This window comes from Dioscorea cayenensis, chromosome 2, assembly GCF_009730915.1.
Source record: "Dioscorea cayenensis subsp. rotundata cultivar TDr96_F1 chromosome 2, TDr96_F1_v2_PseudoChromosome.rev07_lg8_w22 25.fasta, whole genome shotgun sequence".
In the NCBI taxonomy this organism is placed as follows: Eukaryota; Viridiplantae; Streptophyta; class Magnoliopsida; order Dioscoreales; family Dioscoreaceae; genus Dioscorea; species Dioscorea cayenensis.
Window position 1 is genome coordinate 22,061,018 of NC_052472.1, and position 21,180 is coordinate 22,082,197.

A 21,180-nucleotide genomic window follows, 5' to 3' on the forward strand; every position below is an offset into this window, starting at 1 on the left:
AATTGTCTTCCGGGTGAAGAAATATTCAAAGTACAAGTGTGCAAAATAAAACCAGAACAACGGGGAAGAGACAAATCTATCTATCCTGCGTAGATGGTAACAAAAAAAACCAACAAAAAGGATGATGGAAGAAGAAGAAGGCAGCTTAGGTTAAAGAAGCATGTAAAGTTCAAACTGACAACCGTACTATTTTCCAAAAAATTGACAAGACCGAGCGATGACTTTTCCCTCCAAATAGCAGGGCAAAAATGGAATTTTTGGATGAAGTTCATCGACGGAGTTCTGACCCGAGGGACCAATCCAGTCGATAGAAAATAAAAAAAGGAGGGGCTGTTTGTCAAATTCAAATGTCAGAGGGACTTTTAGGGATGTTTGAAAACTTTCAGGGAACTAAAAAATAATTTTCCCTTTTTTTAATTGTAGTGCCAACTCTATTTATATCCTGTAAATGGTTAATTGAATTTATAAAGTTCGAAAAGGTACCAGCTAGTATTTCTGTCTCATTGAATCCTTATCCATCCATGGTGATGAACATTCCATTGAAGATCACCAGCAATAAAAATGAAAACCAACTATTATTATATTAATATTTATTCATATAATAATTAATATGTTTGCTAATCTAAATTTAAAATAAAATAGTAATAATTAATATCAACTCATCTGTTATGAGTATTATTTCTATTGTCAAAAGTTGATAATGTAATGGTATTGACCCACAATGATATGAAAAAGTTTAAGTTCTACTAAATGTAATGGTGATAATAAATTTCGGAGTGAGCATATATATGAATTTATAACAAGAACACAATATTATATTGTCATTAGATAAAGGTATATATATCGAAAATCAATTCTCGATTCATGCACATGTTTTTAACTGTACTCGACTTTTTTTTTGTTTTGAAAAAGTGGATAAACCACGTTCATTGAAATAACAAACAGAACAAGGTACAACAGAATTCCACTAGATGTGGAACAACAACAGAAAGAACCAAAATGGGAGGAACAATGGGTCTTCTCTTGACCCAATAAAGCAAAATAGAATTACCCCACACTATCCTCCTGATACTCCTCAACCGTAAGAGCGATCGCCGCCCCCTCAACCTGAGGTCCGATGAACTCAAGACTATGCCTAACGGAGGCTATGGTATCATCAAGTGTCGATCTCAATCCCTCTGGAGCTGCAGAGAACAAAGACAAAATGCAGAGTTCAGTCTTTAAAAACACATCAAGCGGATTCACACATTTATCAGCATAAATAACATTATTTCTCGCAAGCCAAATAGACCACACATAAGCCTTGACCATCCCATCCCCAATCACCCAGGTAGAGGAATGAGAGACCGCCCTCCAAGCACCCCACAGAAGCGACATCGAACTAGGAAGTGGTGGTAAAAGGATAATCCTACTAAGCTTTGTCCACTCTTCGAGAAAGAAACGGCATTGAAGGAACAAATGATCAACATATTCTGAATCAGCGTGACAAAGAACACATGTGTCCGTCGGAAGCCTATTACACCTACGCCTAGCCAAGTTTTCAAGGGATAGGATCTTATTCTTCGAAGCCAACTAGTTAAGGATATTAACCTTCCTAGAACAAGGACCTTTCCAAATAACTTTAGCCATTACGCAGCGAAGACCTCGTCATTCAGAAAATCGTAGAAAGATTTGACCGAGAAGGATCCATTAGCGATCAAACTCCAACATTTAGAGTCCTTATCAGTACCAGACTAAGCGTTAAGAATGGCAAGGAATTGCGCAGAAGCAGGATCCTCAACGAAAGGAGGTCAGGTGAGCAGATGAGCCGAATGTAACACTGAATCATTCTTTGTCGAAGAGGCCAGGTAAACATCTGGCCAAATTTGCATGGGAGCACGACCTTTGAGCCAGCTGTCCTTCCAGAACAAGATATCCACACCCGAGTTAATTTTTACCGTGACGCACCCTCTGAAAGCCTCTAGACAATTCAGAACCCCCGACCAAAAAAAACGAAACTCTCCCACGAATTGTTGGAAATATAGTACCACAACGGTTGCGTAATAAAAGTGTAATGGGTTTATATATAGGTATAGAGGTTGAGCCACTAAGTCTTAAAGACTTTTTGGTGTAAGGCCCTTAAGCCCATATAAAGCTCATATAGGGCCCACTAATACCAAAATATAAATTCTAACATGATATCAGAGCAATATAGTGGAGCCCAATATATAATTTACACAAGTGGTATACAAGTCCATGTGTGTAGGACCTCTGAGACACAAGTAGTGTACAAGTCCATGTGTGTAAAACCTCCATGTGTGTAGGACCTCTGAGACACAAAGTAGTGTACAAGTCCTGGTAAACAGACCTATGGTGTACAAGTCTGTGTAAGTTCGACCGAGTTGAACTTGAGGGAGGGTGTTGGAAATATAGTACCATATCAGTTGTGTAATAGAAGTGTAATGACTTTATATATAGGTATAGAGCGTTGAGCCACTAAGTTTTGAGACTTTTTGGTGTAAGGTCTCTAAGCCCATATAGAGCCCATATAGGGCCTACTAATACCAAAATATAAATTCTAACACGAATTTGGCAAAATAGGTCCCAAGTTGGCTTATTATAATTGTATTGCAGCACCTTCGCACAACCCCAATTCGAGTCAGTCAAGAGCTTCCATCTCTATTTACCTAGCAGAGCCAAATTAAAGGAGATGGGAAAAATAAATAATTTTTCTTTTGTAATAATAAAATGAAGGTGCTGAATTCAAAAAAGGAGATGGGAAAAACATCTAAATTAGGCACAGTTTTTTTTTTTCCGTCTTGCAATTGTCAATCATATCTTGTCTATTTAAAATGGTTTGTTTTTCTCGGTTTCTATTAAGATTGAGAATTATTTCAACTGAGGGTTTGCAAATGGTAAAACTCCAAATGATTATTTATGTTAATGGGGATGATTTTTTTTGAGAAGATGATTGATTGATGGTTAATGGCAAATTAAGTGTGTTCCATATAGATTTTGATTTGATTTTTTTCTCCACATGTTTTGATGGAATTTTTTTAGTGGCACATACAATGAGCCCATTAAGCTCTTGTCCATCACATAAATCATTATCAGAAGGATTTTGGAATTGCTCAAAAGTCCAAACAACTTTAACATTGGCAAAAAAATCCTTTGAAAGTCTTTTTTTTTCCCAAAATTACTTTTAAGCACAACGGTTATATAACCTTAGATTTACTATGCTTACATCACGTTTAGTTTTTAGTTTTGCTCTTTGATTTTGGTATTTCGGATTTACTATTTTTATATCACTTTCCGTTAATCTATGTGTTGTTGAACATAATTTGAACTTCCAAATGTGACGGGAGGGATGAAATAGAACTGATTGTAAAAAAAATGACTATAGAGAATAAATTTTTGTCAGAAAGACTTATTCAAATAAACAAAAATCCCATAGACTGATAAGTAATTTCCTTTTTTTTTAATAGCTCTAAAAATTCTTACCAAATTATGTATATACCTTTCAATAAAACCAAACATTATATATACCTCTTAAAATTTCATTTGTTTACATGTATACCTCTCTGCCACCATACATCATTAGCGTATATTATTCCATATAAAATAACAAAAACACATATATATCTAAAAATTTCTAAATTTCATGAAATTAATAATTTCGTATATAATCCATCCAAAAATTAAGCTCATTTTAATTATTACCTGTAATTCTTAACAATTTCTAATTATCATTAAATTAATATTTTTTAAAATACGTCATAGAATAAATTTAAGTTTGTTTTATTTATTATATCTAAATAAAAAATTAACTTTACCAGGTAATTTAAGAATTTAAATAAAATTCTATTTTTTATTATCATAAAAATCAATATCTATATAATTTGTAATATATTTTAATGATACATATATTTTTTTGACAAAGTCGACAAACGACAAAGCAAAAGACAAGCGGGTACGGAGGTGCACTGGTTACGGTGACTTGAATGACCTCCTGGGAATAATTCCCCCGTCATGCAACCCTGGAGGGGAGAACGAGAGATAATCCTCACACAGAACTCCCACAAGAGACCCTAATATGAATTGTAATCTGAAAGGTTCAAACTCGAGACCTCTCAATTACAACCATTGGTAGTTACCATTGGGCTAGCCCAAAGTTCCTTTAATGATACATATAAAGTGGAGAAGTGTAGTAGATACAAGCAAATTGAATATTAAGAGATATGTATGAAATTTGGTTTTATTAGAGGGTATATATGTAATTAGCCAAATTTTTAGGGTATACATGTTATGAGGGTGTTTCTGCAAAATCATAAAACTTCAGGTAATTTTTTAAGAAAACCAGGAATTTTTGAATTTTAATATTTAATTTTTTGGGGTGTTTCCGCATAAATGCATAACTCATGAGCTCAACGTCTCTTTTATGGAAAATACCGTGAGTTTAGCAATAATTTTTACGAGGGTGTTTTCACAAAAACAAAAAAATTATGTAATTTTGCAGTAAAACCCAGGAGTTTGCAAAAACTATATTTAACCTTTCAGAGAGCGTATTTGCAAAATATATGAATTTTATTCCACTTTTGTGAGAAGCACCCTGTTGTTATAGAAATTACACAAACCTGACAATTAACAGCAATCTTGTTAAACAAGAGGCGTCAAACGTATACCAGCTGCATGATTCACCGGCAGAAATATATATTTAATTTATCTTCAACTTTTTGTTTTAATTATCATATTTAAAGCAAAAAAAAAAAATTCATAACCCACCCGGCTCCTACTATAAAAAGTGTTGGTATAAAAATTTAAGTCCCGAGTTCAAATCCTAATGAAGACAGCAGTGATAATGGATCTCCCGTTATAGATACGAGATTGCACCTCAAATTCCTTTCAAATTTCTTGTCATCCGGTGAGGCCCTGAGGCGCATAAGTTTGATGATTAAATTCAAATCTACTTGCATGTCCTGACTGCGGTTGTTGCATTTGTCAAATATATATATATATATATATATAAATCTTTGTTTATCATGTTTAATTAATATCAATGATAAAAATTCGATTTAATAAGCAGATTAGGACCAAATTTTCATTAAAAATAAAAATAGAAAATAATTTACATACATACCTATATGAAGGTAACAATTACTAATACGGTTTCATTAAAAATGCTATATGATAAAAATAGTTTGCCTTTTTTTATTCTTAAGTTTAAGTTTGTACAATAAAAAATGGACCACCAAAATTTATTGCTCTAATGTGGCCAAATTGCATTGTCCTTGATACTATGGATTTCAAATGCTGTTTTATCTTGATTTTTTTTTTTAAAATTCTTAATCATTTTCTAAAAATAATTTTAAAGCAAAATTATGAATTGTAGAGTAATTAATTCAAATAAAATGGCAAAAAAATATTAAAAATATTTGAATTCAAATTCAAATTAGACTGTGAATTATATCCTGTTAGAGAGAGTATAGTGCAATTCTTTTGACAAAAAGTTGTTATGTTAGTTCTCTACTTTTTTTCTTTCAAGTAAATAAGCAAAAATAATTTGATATATATATATACACACACATTTCCATGCTTGTCTTCATGAATTTTTTCAAAATTTGAATTTGAATTTTATTTTTTTTAATTTTTAATTGATTTAGTTGAAAGCTTAACGATTACTTTTAAAATTTTTGAAATTTTGGGCGTGTCTAAATCGTTAGATCCGAATGAGAAGATTCCGGCTTACGGTTAAGATTTGCTAGTCAATTCATTTGTATTTTAAATGATTTTTCTCTATTTTAAATGATTAGAATTTATTTGTTTTTTTTTAAATGACTTACTTGCGTATGCCAATCAAATAAATAAATAAGTTAATATGTTGAGGCCAATTTGAACTCTAAATTGATTGCTTTTTTTTTCTTAGTGTTTATTAATAAAAAAAATGGTGCAGTAGTCATATATACCCAAATGATCTAATGTAAAATCACAAAAATAAAATTTTTTAAATATATAATTTGAATAAATACTATTAAAAAAAATCATAAATCAAAACTATTTTATATTCAATATCTCATACTATGCCTCAATGCTTCATTTGTTGATTATGAAAACTTTTATATTGTTGATTTATATATACATATAGACATTTGTAGATAAAAATTCTACGAGCTTTCGAATATCAACCGTTTGATTCAAATTTAATAGCTGCCTATCACCCAATTATCTAAATAGTGAAGTGGACATAAGAATAAATAACATTCATAAATAGTATTATGAACAGTGTGAAAATAATATTGACTGTGATGCACAGTATAGAGAGGGATGCATAGTTCTTGCATCACAACTGTTCGATTATCATTGCAATGCCTATGCAATTACAGTCGTCCAAACAGATTTGCACACCCTCTTTAAACCAACAACTCATTTTTAATCTCGTATAACTTTTTTGCCATGGTTAAATTTTATTGTGTTCCACTCTCTCTTTTTACTCTTATTTCTGTCTTTCTCCTAGTTTTTGTTCTTTGCATACGTTCACATCTTTTCTCTTATTTTTGTCTCTCTTCTAGTTTTTGTTCTCTTCAAACAATCACAATCACATGCTCTGTGTATATATATATATAATGTTATCATAGATAAGATTGATTTAGGTGATGAGTTCAATCATAGAAAGAAAAAAAAATGCGCCCACAAGAATAATTATAGTAAAGGGTTAATTAATTTCATCACTAATCAATGATTAACTTAATTAATCAAATCATGACCCAATATAATTTCCCTTTTAATGAAGGAACAAACCCAAATATAATAAAGACAAGAGTTTGAGACTAGTGAGGTGATCCACTTGCAATGCCCCCACAACACAATCCACACTTTCAAACAATACCTTACAATTCCACCCACCGCTTCTCATCACCTCAATACACGTCAATACAACTCCTTTTTGACACGTGGACAAAAATGACTCGCATTGCAAGATCTTATTTGCAAACAGTCCAAACATGAGATCTAGAGAGAGGAAAAAAATTGGAAATAAAGGTCGGTGATTCTAAAGTACGAACACGGCTCTTCCAAAGTTTAATTCTCAATAAATGACGAGAAATAATTTATTTATTTATATATAATTTTTTTGCGTAAAAAATAAAAATGATTAAATTATTAAAACAGTGGAAAAATCTACGAATTTAATTCATTAATTAATAAATAAATAATAAATGAAAACAAAAATAAAAGAACAACCTTTCTCTTTCTCACTTTCTCTCTCTACATTGATTTCATCTCCAGCGAGGAAGACAGAGAAGCTCCAGCGAGATGGAGATGGTGGGAAGGCGGGGGCATCTGGATTCCATTGGCTTTTTGGGAGTGATTCGGAACCCTACTTTTTGCTTGCTTTCTCTCGTTGGAGGATTTTGAGAGGAGGAAAAAGGGGGAGAGGAAAAGGAGGAGGAGGAGGAGAAAGGGAGAGTGGAGATGTTCAGGTTGCATAGGCATAGGTCGAATAGTTTCGGGGAGAAATTGGAGTTCAAGTTCTCCAATCTACAGGCGTTTCAGGTTCGCATCTCTGTCTTCACCTCTGGTGTTTGGTTTTGCTTGATTTGCAAAATTAGAGATTGCAATGTGTTTGGTGTGGTGGATTTTGCTTGGTTTTTGATGTTATTGGGTTTTTGTGGATCAAAGTGGAGTCTTTGACGTGTTCAAAATTTAATCTTGATCTGGTGTTCTATGGAAGTCAGTGAATATAAATGAATTGCAAAATGAAAGCAATGAGTGGAACTCTTTCCAGCCTGGCTGATGAGCTGAAAGTTAAATTTGGGTAGTGGGTGTCGGTTTGTCTTGATATGAAAATCCCTTTGATTGCAATGTTGTGTCTGGAGTGAAGCTTGTTATTAGTTTATTTTGGTGGTTTTAGATTGCTTCTTGTTGTTTTCTGAGATTTTTCGGATCATATTGGAGTCTTTGATGTTTGCAAAATCTAAGCTTGAGAGGGTGTTCTTTTGAAGTTGGTTAAATTACAAGGAACACAGAGTGGGTAACAGCGTATTGGTGTTATGGTATAAATTTTCAGCGTGAAGTTCTTTCTGGTCTCGATATGCTGAGCTGACAGAATTTGCAACGTAGAGTTTTTTGTGTCCAATTTGGTTATGGGCACTGCTGCCGGAAGTATATTAAGTTTTGTGACATGCAACTGTCCAAGTATCAGCAGTCATGAAATGCAATCAAACAATGTTCCTTTGTCAACCAAAATCTTTCAGATGGCATGACCCTTGTTTTCTTTTGGTTTTCGTTGATATTTTTTGTTTGAACTCAATTCACAAATAGATGTGTTTCTAACTTCCTCTAAATTTAATTCCATTTTAGTCTGGGAATTTTGTCCTCATTGGTTGTGTTGTGTGTGGCAGGTTCCTAGAGGTTGGGACAAGCTTTTTGTTTCTATTGTCTCAGTGGAAACTGGGAAGACAATTGCAAAATCCAGCAGAACAGCAGTGCATGGTGGAACTTGTCAATGGACTGATTCTTTTTCCGAGTCAATTTGGGTTTCTCAAGATGGTGCAACAAAGGAGCTTGAAGAATGCCTATACAAGATTGTTGTTGCCATGGTCTGACATTTATCTTCTCCTTTCTGTTGTTATATAGTTCTCTCATCAGCCTTAGACAGCTTTTGATGAATTTTAATTGCAATTCTGCATCCTTTCAGTGAAACATATCGTGAAATATATCATTGACTTTTCATCTGATGAATCAGATCTAATAGAGTTTGGAATGTAGGGATCTTCAAGATCGGGTGTTCTTGGGGATGTTGCCTTGAATTTAACGGACTATGTTCATTCAAGAGACTCTGGTCTTCTTTCGTTGCCTCTGGAGAGGTGCAACTATGGCACAATTTTGCAGGTGTTTGTTGCTTAAATATAGCTTTTCCCCTTTTGTTTTATTATCTTTATTTTGCAATACTGGTCTTGTTTCTTCCCATTTAGTTCCTATCAATGTGTTAATCTGTATAATTACTGTTGATGTTCCCAACGTACCATCTAAAATTATGTTCATATTCTTTTTGCTATGGATTTTAATATTGTTATTATGGAAAATGTCTATATTCTTGTGATTTATGTCTAAAACACACTTTCTAACCAACCCTTGTTCTTCTTACTTATGATTGGTAACTAATATAAATATAGCCTCTGTTCATTGCCTTATGTAAGAAAATCTAGGTGTATGAACAATCCAGAATACCATTATAGTTCTTGTGCTTACTGTTCTCTGTTTTAGCTATTATATTAAAAAAATATCTCCTGTGCTGATAGTAAGGCCCAAGCTCTTCAAAATCGAGCTAAGATCAATACGTGAGAGTTGAGAAACCCTCAGCTGAAGACTCTTACTAGAATTGAGTCAGGAAAACTTGGAGAAGTTAATCTTAGAAACATGTCTTGTGTATGTTGGTTGGTAGGAGGACACAAATAATGATAAGAATAAGAAAATCTCATCATATGGAAAGGGAACGATTGATCCTTTAATTGGTGGTTTCAACTTTCAATCCTGCAATTCAAATTGTATTTGATATTTTTCACAGCTTTGTAATCTTGATGTATAATTGGATTTGATTTTCACCTGTCGTTCAACTTCCAAACTACACCAGGTTGACCGTTCCACTCAGTCCCTGTTTTATAGCCCCAATTAGATATTAGGGATGGAAATCATTCTTCAATTTCATTATGATGTTCATGGCATTTAATGCCTTCACAGAAAGGTTTCTTACAAAGAAAATAAGGGACATTTTCTTTACCATTCTCTATTGTCACTTCCCTTAAGTTCAAATTGTATGTCAAGTGCTAAATAATGTTTGCATTACTATTATCATTGGAGTAACTAATAGTCCCACATTGGTTAATTTGGTAGATGTAGATATGAATATATAAACCTAGTCTCTTATCTTATCAATTTAAACTTTTTGGTTGAATTGAGTTCCAGATAATATATGTTTGGTTTACATATAACATGGTAACAATATTTAGCTAATTGGTATATTTGGTTTTTATGCAACATGGTTAAAATAGATTAGTATGTATGAAAGGAGCGTGTTTGAGTAGTTTATAGTTCCACATCAGTTAAGTTAGTAAATATAGACATGAATATATGAGTCTCTCATCCTATCAGCTTTTGAATCCAGTCCACATAATATATATTTAGTTTGCATCTAAGAATTGTGCCTCTACATATCATGTTTTTTATTTTTTATTTTTAATAGATATTGTCTGCTTCTGTGTTACATGTTTGATAATAATAACTTTATATGTTCTCTCAAATCGCAGATCAAGGTTCAATGCCTTTCAAGAACTAAATCCAGGTTTCGTGTTATGCTTATTTTGTATTGTTCCTGCTCTGTAGTCTCTTTGGTATTAATGCAGTCCTGTATATGACGCAGGGATGGAAAAGGATGGAAAGAGACAAACTTCAATATGGAAGAACCAACCACAAACAATGATGATGTAGATAGCAAGTCTGATGGATCTGATGTGTCTAATAGGGTAGCTTCATCTTGCACTAATTTAGCTGGTGCTGCTCATCCAGATGAACCTGGGAACAGGGTGCGTTTATACTTTGCAATATACTGTTGAATATGTATATCTTTTAGTGGAACTTCATGGATTGGGTATTTGTCTGTAAAATGCACATGATATGCAGTTTCACACTTTATTTCTACAGATATCTTTGAGTTGAATTCCTAAGTGATATACTTTTGTTTGAAATCTTATTTTGTTGCTTTAGTTTTCTTTTTGTTCCTTTACTTGGATTTATTGGAAAGATTACATGTTACCAGTGCTAATGATACGTTAAGGTATGATGAGATATGTTTGTTATGAATCATACTTCAAGTCATTTCAGAAGAACCAGTAGCTTGGGCTTCAAGTCATTTCAAAAGAATGAGTAGCTTGGGAGGGCCGAAGTCAGACATCAAACTTTCTATTTTTGGTACTTTTCTGTGTTGCGGTTTATGTTAGCTCACTCCTAGGATCATAGCTTGAACCAGATATTCTTATCAAGAAGTTTACTGACCCTTACTTTGAAGATTTCAATATCTGCTATGCCCATCATTTTCTTTATCTAATCGAGTAAATTGGTGGCTATTTCATGAACTCCTATATTAATATTATAGTGATTAATCCCTCAAGGATTTAGATGTATTCACTTTATGCCATGAGCATGTGACTGATGTTGTTTGATGACTCCCATTTATGCGAGAATGATGGATCTGCCATTTATGTTTCGTTATGCTTAGTTGTTATTCTTTTTATCATCTTTTTGTTTCTTCAATTTATCACAAGTAATTGCCTGCTTTCTTTTCACCAGGACCGAAGTTTTTCTGCATCAGGTTCACATCGTAGTTCTGATTCCGGGGGGAGTTCCGTAGGCAGGGCAAATTTTTCTCCCCAGAGCAGCTTAAATGGGGGAGCATTTAACGTTGGCAGGCCAGATTCATCTGGGTCCCATTACAACTCGCATTATGGTGGAGGTCACAGTGATGATGTTTCTAGATCCAACCATTCATCCTTTAATTCCCGGGTCTCGGGGTCGTCTAATGCAATCCAATTGCAAGAGGGGCAGATTTCTGTACAAGGTGTAGCGCCAGTAACATTGAGGTCTTCTAATTCCTGTAAAGATCTTCTTGATGCCGCTGAAGAAACAATAGATGAACTCCATGATGAGGTGAAGATGTGGGAGCGACATTCTCAGAAACTAAAGCTTGATCTTGAAATATTAAAAAAACAAAATTCAGAAAAATCTAAACATCAGGCTAATCTAGATATGGAGCTTTCTGCTGCCTTTGCTGAACGGGATTCTTTCAAGCAAGAACTTGAACAATTAAAGTTGTCACTTGAGGAGTCGATGACAAAACAAACAGTAAATGGCACTGCTAAAGTCGAGGAAGTTGTACGCGCGAAAAAAGAACTTGAAGATGAATTGAAGTTTCTAAAGGAATCAAATGCCAACTTAAGTATACAGCTAAAGAAGACACAAGACTCGAATCTTGAGCTCATTTCTATTCTTCAGGAGCTGGAGGAGACTGTAGAAAAGCAAACAATGGAGATAGCCAATCTTTCAGAACAGGCTCAAGCAAATGATTCTGGTAGTGGTTCAAAGGGCCGGTTGTTGTTGGATCTCGAGGCTGAATGGGCTCACAAACTGTCTATGAAAGAAGAAGAAATAAAGAAGTTGGAGGATAAGTTATCTGTTGCACTCCAGACTCGAGATCTGAGTCCTAAAATTTCCAGTGGAGATAACATTGACACGGTGAAAGAAATCGAGACATTGAGAGCTAAAGTAGAGGAGCTAGAGAGAGACTGTGCTGAACTCACAGATGAAAACCTAGAACTCCTATTTAAAATGAAAGAGTCAGGTAATAATATCAGACAAGGCAAGAGTTCTCTTAGCTCTACATCAAATGAGTTTGCGGACCATAATTCTCGCGATAGTTTTGAGTTTGATGCTTCTCTTCTTAAATCACAAAGTACGTAAACTAGAGCTGGAGCTCAAGAAGAAAGATGAGTCTAATGAAGACCTCACCAAATCTTTAACGCTTCAGATTGGGAAACTAGAGGAGAAATGTTCTGATCTTGAGAATGAGCGTAAACATTTGAGAGATAAAGTTTCTGAATTACTTAGAGAGCTTGATAGTAGCCAGGTGGAATTAGAAGAAAAAATCCAAGAGTTGACTCAACTGTATCAAAAGCAAGAGAATTCGCTAGCTGCGGATTCTGGAGCAGATGAAAAAGCTGAATCATTGAGCTCCTTGGAGTTGTCTAGAATACTCTCAGAAATAAGCAAGCAGCTTCATATCGCTCTAAGTCATGTGAAGGACCTACAAAGTAAAGGTGAATCTGGTGCAGAAACTGAATGTTTATTTGACTCGGAGTTTTTGGCTCCTGGAGGCACAGATGCAGTCACTCAAAAAGATCAGGTGGACAATATGATAAAAAGTTTTGTCAAGTTCAATGATATGCTGGAATCAAAGTTAGTTGAATGCAGGGTTCTCATTCAGTTTGCAGATGGAGATCGAAAGCAGCAAGACCAAAATTCTGTTGAAGCGAAAAAGTGGCTCAAGGATAATCTTTTATATGAACAAGAATTTGGAGCAGTTGAAGCTAAAGAAAACTCTAGAAATGGTGATACCCACATTGAATTGATAGAATCCCAGTCCATGGTAGAAGAGCTGAAGGCTGTGTGTTCATCTAAAGATGAACAAATTGATGACTTGAGAAATTCCAACAGGGAATTGGATGATTTACTTTCTGATATTCGGAGAGAAAAAGATCAGTTGGAGGAGCAGTTGAACAATGCACTTGGGGAAATTAATGTTGCTTCTAACAGCTTGGAAGACGCTCGGCATGAGGTAATGATGCTTAAGGGTTCTGTGGATTCTCATGCATCTGCTAATAAGATGCTTGAAAAGAAGTTGGTGGAACTTGAGAGCAGCAAAAATGAACTGGATGTGCATATATCCGAGCTGGAGAATGAAAATGTGCAGCTATCTGAACGCATATCTGGCTTGGAAGCTCAGCTAAGGTATCTGACAAATGAAAAGGAGTCCAATAGACTGGAACTAGATGATTCTAAAGCACATATTGCAGACCTCAAGGATCAATTATCAAGCTTGCAAACTGAAATGGATTCACAAAAGCTGGGATTGGAACAGAAGCTTCAAGAAGCACAGAAGAGATTGGCAGAATCTCAAGAAGAATCAGAGCTTCTGAAGAGAGCTCAGTCAAAACAACAAGGAACTATTGAGAATCTGATGGAGGAGTGCGTCTCACTTCAAAAGTCTACTGCAGATTTGAAGAAGCAGAAATTGGATTTGCATGGCCGAAATTCACGCCTTGAGGTTGAGTTGGGTGAGTCACTTAAAAAGAGTGCTGATTTTTGTGAGAAGGTGGAGTTCTTGGAAGGAAAACTGTCATTATTGCAGAAAGATATCATTTTAAAGGAGAATTTACTAGCTACAAAACTAGAAAATGTTTATAAAGAGAATAAAGAACTTGAAGAGAGAATCAGGCAGGCACATATCTTGTTAAATCAGCTGGATGAAGAAGTGAAACTTGAGAGGGCTGGAGCCCTCTTGACTGCACAGGCATCATCAGCCCATAATGAAGAAGCAATAACAGCAGCAGAGTCATCATGCGAATCTTCAAACATGTTATCTGACAGAAGAGAACTTGAAACTAGTCTTCAAGAAGCCCAGGAGAAGATTAAGTGGTATGAGACTGAGCTAAATGACCTCAAGCAGGAGTCTGATAACAAAATTCAAGGGTTAGTTGATTTGCTAAATGTGTCCAAGCAGAGTGAGGAGATGCTGATGATTGACATCACTCGGATGCAAAGACTGATAGAAAATATTAAATCCAGTGAAGAAAGATTCAAAAGAACGGCAAATGACTTGGAGCTAAAACTTAAAGCTTCAGATTATGAAAAGGAGCAAATAACAGAAGAAATAACTGGCTTAAAACTTCAAGTACAAAAGGTTGCACTTCTACAGGATGAGATAATGGCACTTAAGACTGCTGTTGATGATGCAAAGTTTGAAAAGGGGAAGTTAGAAGAATTATTGAAGTCTGTATCTGAAGAATGTGAAGAATTAAAAACAGAGAAAATTTCATTCGTGGATAAAGTTTCAAATATGCAGCAAGCATTACATGGTTTTGAAGATGATCGGCTCAAAAGGATTGCCTTGGAAGAGAAGCTGTCAAGGCTGGAAAGTGATCTGACAGCAAAAGAAGCTCTATTTGCTCAAGAGGCAGAAATAAAGAATGAACTTAATCGCATGAAAAGAGTAAATAGCGAGTATCAGAGGAAAGTCCAAAATTTAGAGGACGAGAAAGAGGAGTTTACGAGGATAACTCAGGAGCTGGAGAAGGAACTGCTGCTGAGGAAAGAACAGAGTGAGGTCAATAAAGTTTCTATTGAGGTAGGTTTCTTAATTTCTTGATATTTGCATGGTAAATTTGTTTTATTTACATAATGTGATGGTCCTTACATGTTTTTTATTGCAATATATATTTAGAGAAACTTTATTTCTTAGAGTTCAATCATCACAGTGCTAAAAGCATAAGTTAAATCATCAAATTCTTAAAATTCTCTAAAGAGTGTAGAAGTTTGATGGCCAAATGAGTTGAACATTGTAACTCATGGTTGATATGTGGTGTCTGACATTTTATTGACTCTAAGCCATGTACTTTACTGTCTATGCTTCAAATGTGATCTATTCAAATCATCATATATGACACTATTGTTAAAAACTCATTATTTTTTAAATATTTTGTTGAGGCTACAGTTGTATATTTGTTTTCCGCACACTCCATCATAGCTGTATAGTCAATTTGAAATGTCAACCTAAATTAGTGTATTCTTTGATTTTCCACTTTGCACATTATCTGGTAGTGTATCATGCTACAGATTGAATTTATGATGCATATTTCAAGAGTTTAAACTATAGTTGAATGGTTTATGATAGAATCTATTTCTATGTTTGCTTTCATTGTCATATTTGACTTCCTTTTCTCAACTCTTTCCTTTATTAATTACTTACAATCAGGACAGGCATTGTTCTCCATAGTTTGGATGGGCCATAATGAGTTCACTTGTTCTTGGAATCACATAATCCAAATTTAAGATGAATTCCTCTTCATTAGAACTCACAAATTTGTTATTTTGATAATTTGGACAAACCTTATTTCTATCAAATTAAAGCTATTGCAATCTATTTTATGTGCTTTAATCATCATTGATAAGTATCATGTAGTTAATGCATGAATTTGATTTAAATCATAGTGGAATATATCTTCTTCTTCTTCCTCCTCTTTTTCTTGGTCTTCGAAAGATATTGGTTAGGAAGTCGTAGAATCTCTTTGATGAAATAATTACTTGTGTCTACATATGTTTACTCTTGCATTGGTTTCAGGATGGCAATAATCCACATAAGGAAAACCAAGGAGATGGCGACAAGGTTGATCTCAAGTCCAAGATCCAGTCCCTTGAAACTGAACTTGCTGAGGCTTTAGAGGCGAGTAGCATGTATAGAATACAACTTCAGAGGTACACACAGATGCCACATTTTTTCTTACTTCATTTTCATTGGCTACCTAATTCAAATTATGTGAAGCAAACTTGTGAAAGCAATTTGTGTGATTATATGGATTGACTAGACACCACCAAATATTCCCATGATTCCTTGTTGAAATGGTGGTTGCCACAACCAAATTTTGAAGTAGCTAGTCTACAATCATCATCAGCATAAAAACACTGCTTCCGTGATGCAACAAGTTTAGATATCCTTTGTCATCATGTCTAAAATTCTTAAGATGCATATAGCTTTGAATTTCATTTTAATAGATTAATTTATTAGAACCGAGAATTCTCAATTGTTCCCATTTTAATAAATTCTCTCATTCATCACCTACAATCGCAGATTGATTTTTTTTCTTAACTTTCAGTCTTGTTCAAACAGTACTTTTTAAAAAAGAAATCAAAAGATCAATCAATGGTAATAAGTGATCAACATTCAAAGTTTATCTGAGAACCCCATCCAAGTATTTATAGATGGAATTCATTTATGATTTATTTTTATCTATTTATTTGAACTGCTTTGAGCACTGTTCCATAGACAGCCATTGATGCATGCATAACTAATTGGTGACCATTACATGTTGCAAATTATGTTTATGGTTAATATAAAACAAGCTTGGAATACAGTTATGTTGTCGAGCCTGTCTCCTTTGCATTTCTCGATCATTGCTTCAAAAATAGACACTCTCATTTTCTCTTGAAAATTGAACATTTCCCAATCCATGTGCTACATGAAAAGTCGTTCGACTTGCAAGACGGGGACGTATTTACATCTCTATTGCACAACTTTTGCAGTCTTGTTGCGGAGAAGGAAAATAATCAAGCTGAGATTCTCAAGAAAAGCCCCGAAAATGAAGCAAATGCAAACCAAACTGCAAGAATCTCATCATTAGAAGCCGAATTAAAAGACATGCAAGAGCGTTATCTAAACATGAGTCTCAAATTTGCCGAAGTGGAAGCTCAGCGCGAGCAACTGGTTATGAAGCTCAAATCGACAAATAAAGAGAAGAGATGGTTCTGATGAAATCTCAAGACCTCCCCAAGTATTTTTTTTTTCCTTTAGAGCCATCGTTGCCGTCGCCTGAATTCTTTCGTTTATGCTTTACTGTAAATGTATTTAATTTATGGCATTCGTATCGAAGAATGATACCTTATCATTCTTGTACATGTTCACTCAGTTGTTTCCTTTGTAAGAGAATTCACTGGTGGCATGAAGGAAGATCATTGAAATATAATCCTGCTCTGTTGGGTTCACTTGAAACTAGCAGAAAATAAGCAGCATAGATTCAACAAAGATTGTTCCCAAATCATGATGATCTAAGCCCTTTTTTTGTCTTTCTTTTGCTTTTATTTTTTATTTTTGAGAAATAGATGATAAGCGTCTCTCATTTAAGGGAGGTCAGGATTGTACATAGATGTGGGATGAGCTTAACAAACACATGGTTTTATATTGTATGTTTTTTAGAGTTTGATTTTGGTTTTTTTTCAAAATAACCCAAGAGACCTGATAGGAATAGGTCAATAAGTTGGTGGTTGTTTTGTTTTTTCATTTCCTTCTATTTATTTATTTATTTTTATTTTTTTGGGGTGAATGATGTTAAAAAGGAAATATGGGTTTGACATGGATATGTAGGCTTGCTTTCAATGTTGATTTCAGTATTTATTTTCAAGTATATAATTGTAAACAAAAAAATAAAAGAAATTAGATGGCAATGAAGGCATTTAATTCCATCTCTAGTAAAGTAAACACATGACAACATAAACAATGAACACTTAAAATTCATTAAAAGAAAAAGAAAACATAACAAACTCCACTCAGAACAACTTATCCACTCAAGCTCTGTGCACTCATTACAAACCTCCATTTTTAAAGGTTTTCTTTTTCTTTTTCTCTGACAGGGTGCCTTGAAAATTTACTTAATTATAAGTATACCCTTAAAAAAAAAAAAAATCGAATGTCATGCAATTTGTTTGCATATATATATATATATATATATACCTCTTTTTCCCACGTACACCATTACTATAAATTATTTAAACACTCGTAATAATTATAATATAAATTTATTTTATTCATAAACTATTCTTAACAATGTTAAATTTTTTTTTAGATATAATAAAAGTTCAAACTTTTTAGAATCAGATATATATATATATTGAATATTAATTTTATTATAATTAATAATTTTTATGATTTAGATGTAACGAATAAAATAAGTTTGATTTTTGAGTTGTCAGCAAAAATACTAATTTAAAAATTATTAAAAAATTTTAAAAGTACATAAATATATATCTATTTTAATAGTATAAATGGGGTAGAATGATATATATAAGCAAATAAATCAAATTTTAAAGTTACAAATGACATTCAATTTTATCGAAAAGTATGCATATAATTAGATAATTTTTTTTGAAAAAGTAATTAGATGAATTTCAATGGTATATATTAAAAAAGGAAAATGATTTTTTTTTTAAAATATTTTCTTCCAATCAAATCACATGTCAACACAAGCTATAAGCAACCATGAAGTTTCCATTGATATGAATGGGCCAACGCTAATTGAGTAAAGTGGTTCATTAGGCAAAGGACAAAAGAAAGAAAAAGGGTGATTATCCTTGTTATATGCTTAATTTGCCTCTTGCCTAACAACCAACAAGTTTTAATTAATCACACAAAACGTACATAACCTTAATTTGCATGTCTCTTTAACTTTTCATTTATGTTTCTGTTGGTATAACCAACTACTTGTTCATGTTTTTCTCACACCAAAATTAGGCCCCCATGCAAACGTATTGTTTTTTTCATTCTTCATTAAAGCATAAGATATGGTGCCATGATATTTAGAATATTAGTAGTTAGGAGCATCATATTGTCACCTTTAATTCAACAAAGGTTTTTTTTTTCTAGGCAACAACCGCTACTCCATTAGGAAGTTGCCAAAGAACAGGTAGGTAGGCACGGTGGTACATTAGTTATAGTGACTTAACAACTCTTTTAAGACTTATTAACTTGGCTAAATTCACATGGGCGATTAGAGTCCTATCTCGTGTACGTCCAAAAAAATTTCAGAAATCAAACTGAGCTAATAAATGAATAAATCCCCCTGCCATGCAACCCTGGAGGAGAAGGAAACTCCCACAAAAGACTCAGTGAACAGTGAATGAACAATATTGTTATAGTATTCTACTATATTTTGAGGTACTTTCACAGAACTGCAAATATTAAATTAGAGATCCGATCTTAGGGTCTACCTATTCACCGTTCAAGTAACAATCCACTGCAGTAGGTAGTGGTTGTTAATTAAGCAAAGTCCTCTCTTCAGACGCAAGTTAGAATGATATATATAATAAAAATTAAAACAATTGAAGTTATCGCAAGATTATCATTGCAACAAATAACTTTATTCCTTTTTCCTTTATGAGGATATATTGATTATTAACTATTAATTATATCACCAATGGCCTCTTAGTCTATTGGCATCAAGTCTTTTGAGTAGCGTATTCATATTTTGCCAAAGAGACAGATTCAAATCTCAGCTCAGGCAAGATAAAGACACAAATGTGTTAAGATAGTAACTCTATACATGTACACGTTCATAACATGTGATTTGTTCATATTTCATATACTACTAATTATATCGAATATTTTCAAACGCATTTAAAATGAAAAATGATATGAAAGCACTAGAAATCATCATTTACGTGGAGTTTCCAACTTCCACATATATATATATATCTCATTACTCAAAACATGAGAAACCAACAATAAACATAGGAAGAATGAATGAAATTAAATGAATGAGTGATTTGTTCGGAAAACCAAAAACCAATCAATCATATAGATTAAAGTCCTTTAGAAGATGATCATTAGGGCTTCTTTCAAGCTAAGGATGAATTTCTAGGAAAGGATTGCCTCATGCATTATAGATAGACTCAGCTATATATGTCTAGCTATGTCTTTTTAGTGGGTCATTTTAGTGATTGATTTGTGATTAGAGTTAGTATTACTTAGCTTTCAGTTCCCATCTTTACCTACATAGACCTCATAATAATAGAAGCTTCATTATTAGCTTTATAAAGAAGCCTTTTGAGAAATTTCTAGACATTTATCATCATTAATATTAATCTTGGTTTACAAAGCTTGAATCATATCTATTCCAATTTCATATAAGTTTATAAAACTAAAGTAAGTTGAGATATAGATTCTTAATTTTATATATTATTTTTTTAAGTAAATTTATTTTCAATACTCAAATGAACATTAGTTGACAAGTTTTTCTTTTTCTTTTCTTTGTTTCATTTCATTAAGACATCTCTATCATTTGCTTGTTAATAAGAGAAACATGGACTAAATACAAGTAATTGAATAATATTTTGATTGCAAGATATATAATCACCTAACTAAAGTAAATTTTCTTCATTGGTAATTAATATATCATTATTATTATTACTATTTTTAATAAAGTAGACAAATCACATCATGAGCATGCATAAGTGAAAAATTAATAAGTCAACCTATTTATATCCTTATCTTATGGAGCTTAGATTTGAACCCTCCTCTTGATTAGTAATAGCACTAATACCCTTTGTAGGGCAATTGAATTTATTTTTTTTTTAAAAAAAAACTTAAACAAGCATGAAAAAGAAAGTAAGATATTTTTTCATCATTAATATATTAGAAAGCATATGAATTTATAATTTTTTTATTTTTATTTTACTTGAGTCTATGTCTTTAACTTCCCATTTTCTTTTATTATATATATATATATATATAAATGTATGTTATGAAATGACAACTGTGTTTGAACACCAAAAAATCATGTAGATAGAAAAAGGACAAGTTAATTTATCATCATGATAAACATGGCATGAAATTCAATATACAACCAAAATATGGTGGCTTCTTTGGATGCCAGTGAGTGCTCATGCTGTCCATAAATTGTCCTAAAAATTCCCTCAACTAGAAATAGACATTCATAACACCTTCACAAGGGCCCATTTTGTACTCATTTAATTGGCCTCATATATCTACACCAATCATATATCATCAAAAATATAAAAGGTGTGGTTCTTCATATCTGTTATATATAAATA

The 21,180-nt window shown here is 33.2% G+C and overlaps 1 protein-coding gene across 1 annotated transcript; it reads left to right on the forward strand.

The window, feature by feature from the left end:
* Positions 1 to 1,746: 1,746 nt before the first annotated feature.
* Positions 1,747 to 17,340, forward strand: LOC120274932 (myosin-3-like). The gene is made up of 12 exons (XM_039281470.1): positions 1,747 to 1,794; positions 1,841 to 1,847; positions 7,261 to 7,454; positions 8,376 to 8,573; positions 8,743 to 8,865; positions 10,281 to 10,336; positions 10,394 to 10,556; positions 10,604 to 10,621; positions 11,320 to 12,367; positions 12,444 to 14,929; positions 15,923 to 16,056; positions 16,882 to 17,340. Exons 1-12 carry the CDS (start codon positions 1,747 to 1,749, stop codon positions 17,105 to 17,107), a joined length of 4,701 nt encoding a protein of 1,566 aa, XP_039137404.1. The 3' UTR covers positions 17,108 to 17,340.
* Positions 17,341 to 21,180: the final 3,840 nt, after the last annotated feature.

Excerpts from the sequence above, each read along its gene's own strand:
- LOC120274932 (XM_039281470.1), top strand. The coding sequence starts at position 1,747 with ATGGCAAGGAATTGCGCAGAAGCAGGATCCTCAACGAAAGGAGGTCAG. Across the intron at positions 7,455-8,375 it reads GGGAGAGTGGAGATGTTCAG|GTTCCTAGAGGTTGGGACAA; the intron begins GTTGCATAGGCA and ends TGTGTGTGGCAG. Across the intron at positions 16,057-16,881 it reads TATAGAATACAACTTCAGAG|TCTTGTTGCGGAGAAGGAAA; the intron begins GTACACACAGAT and ends CAACTTTTGCAG.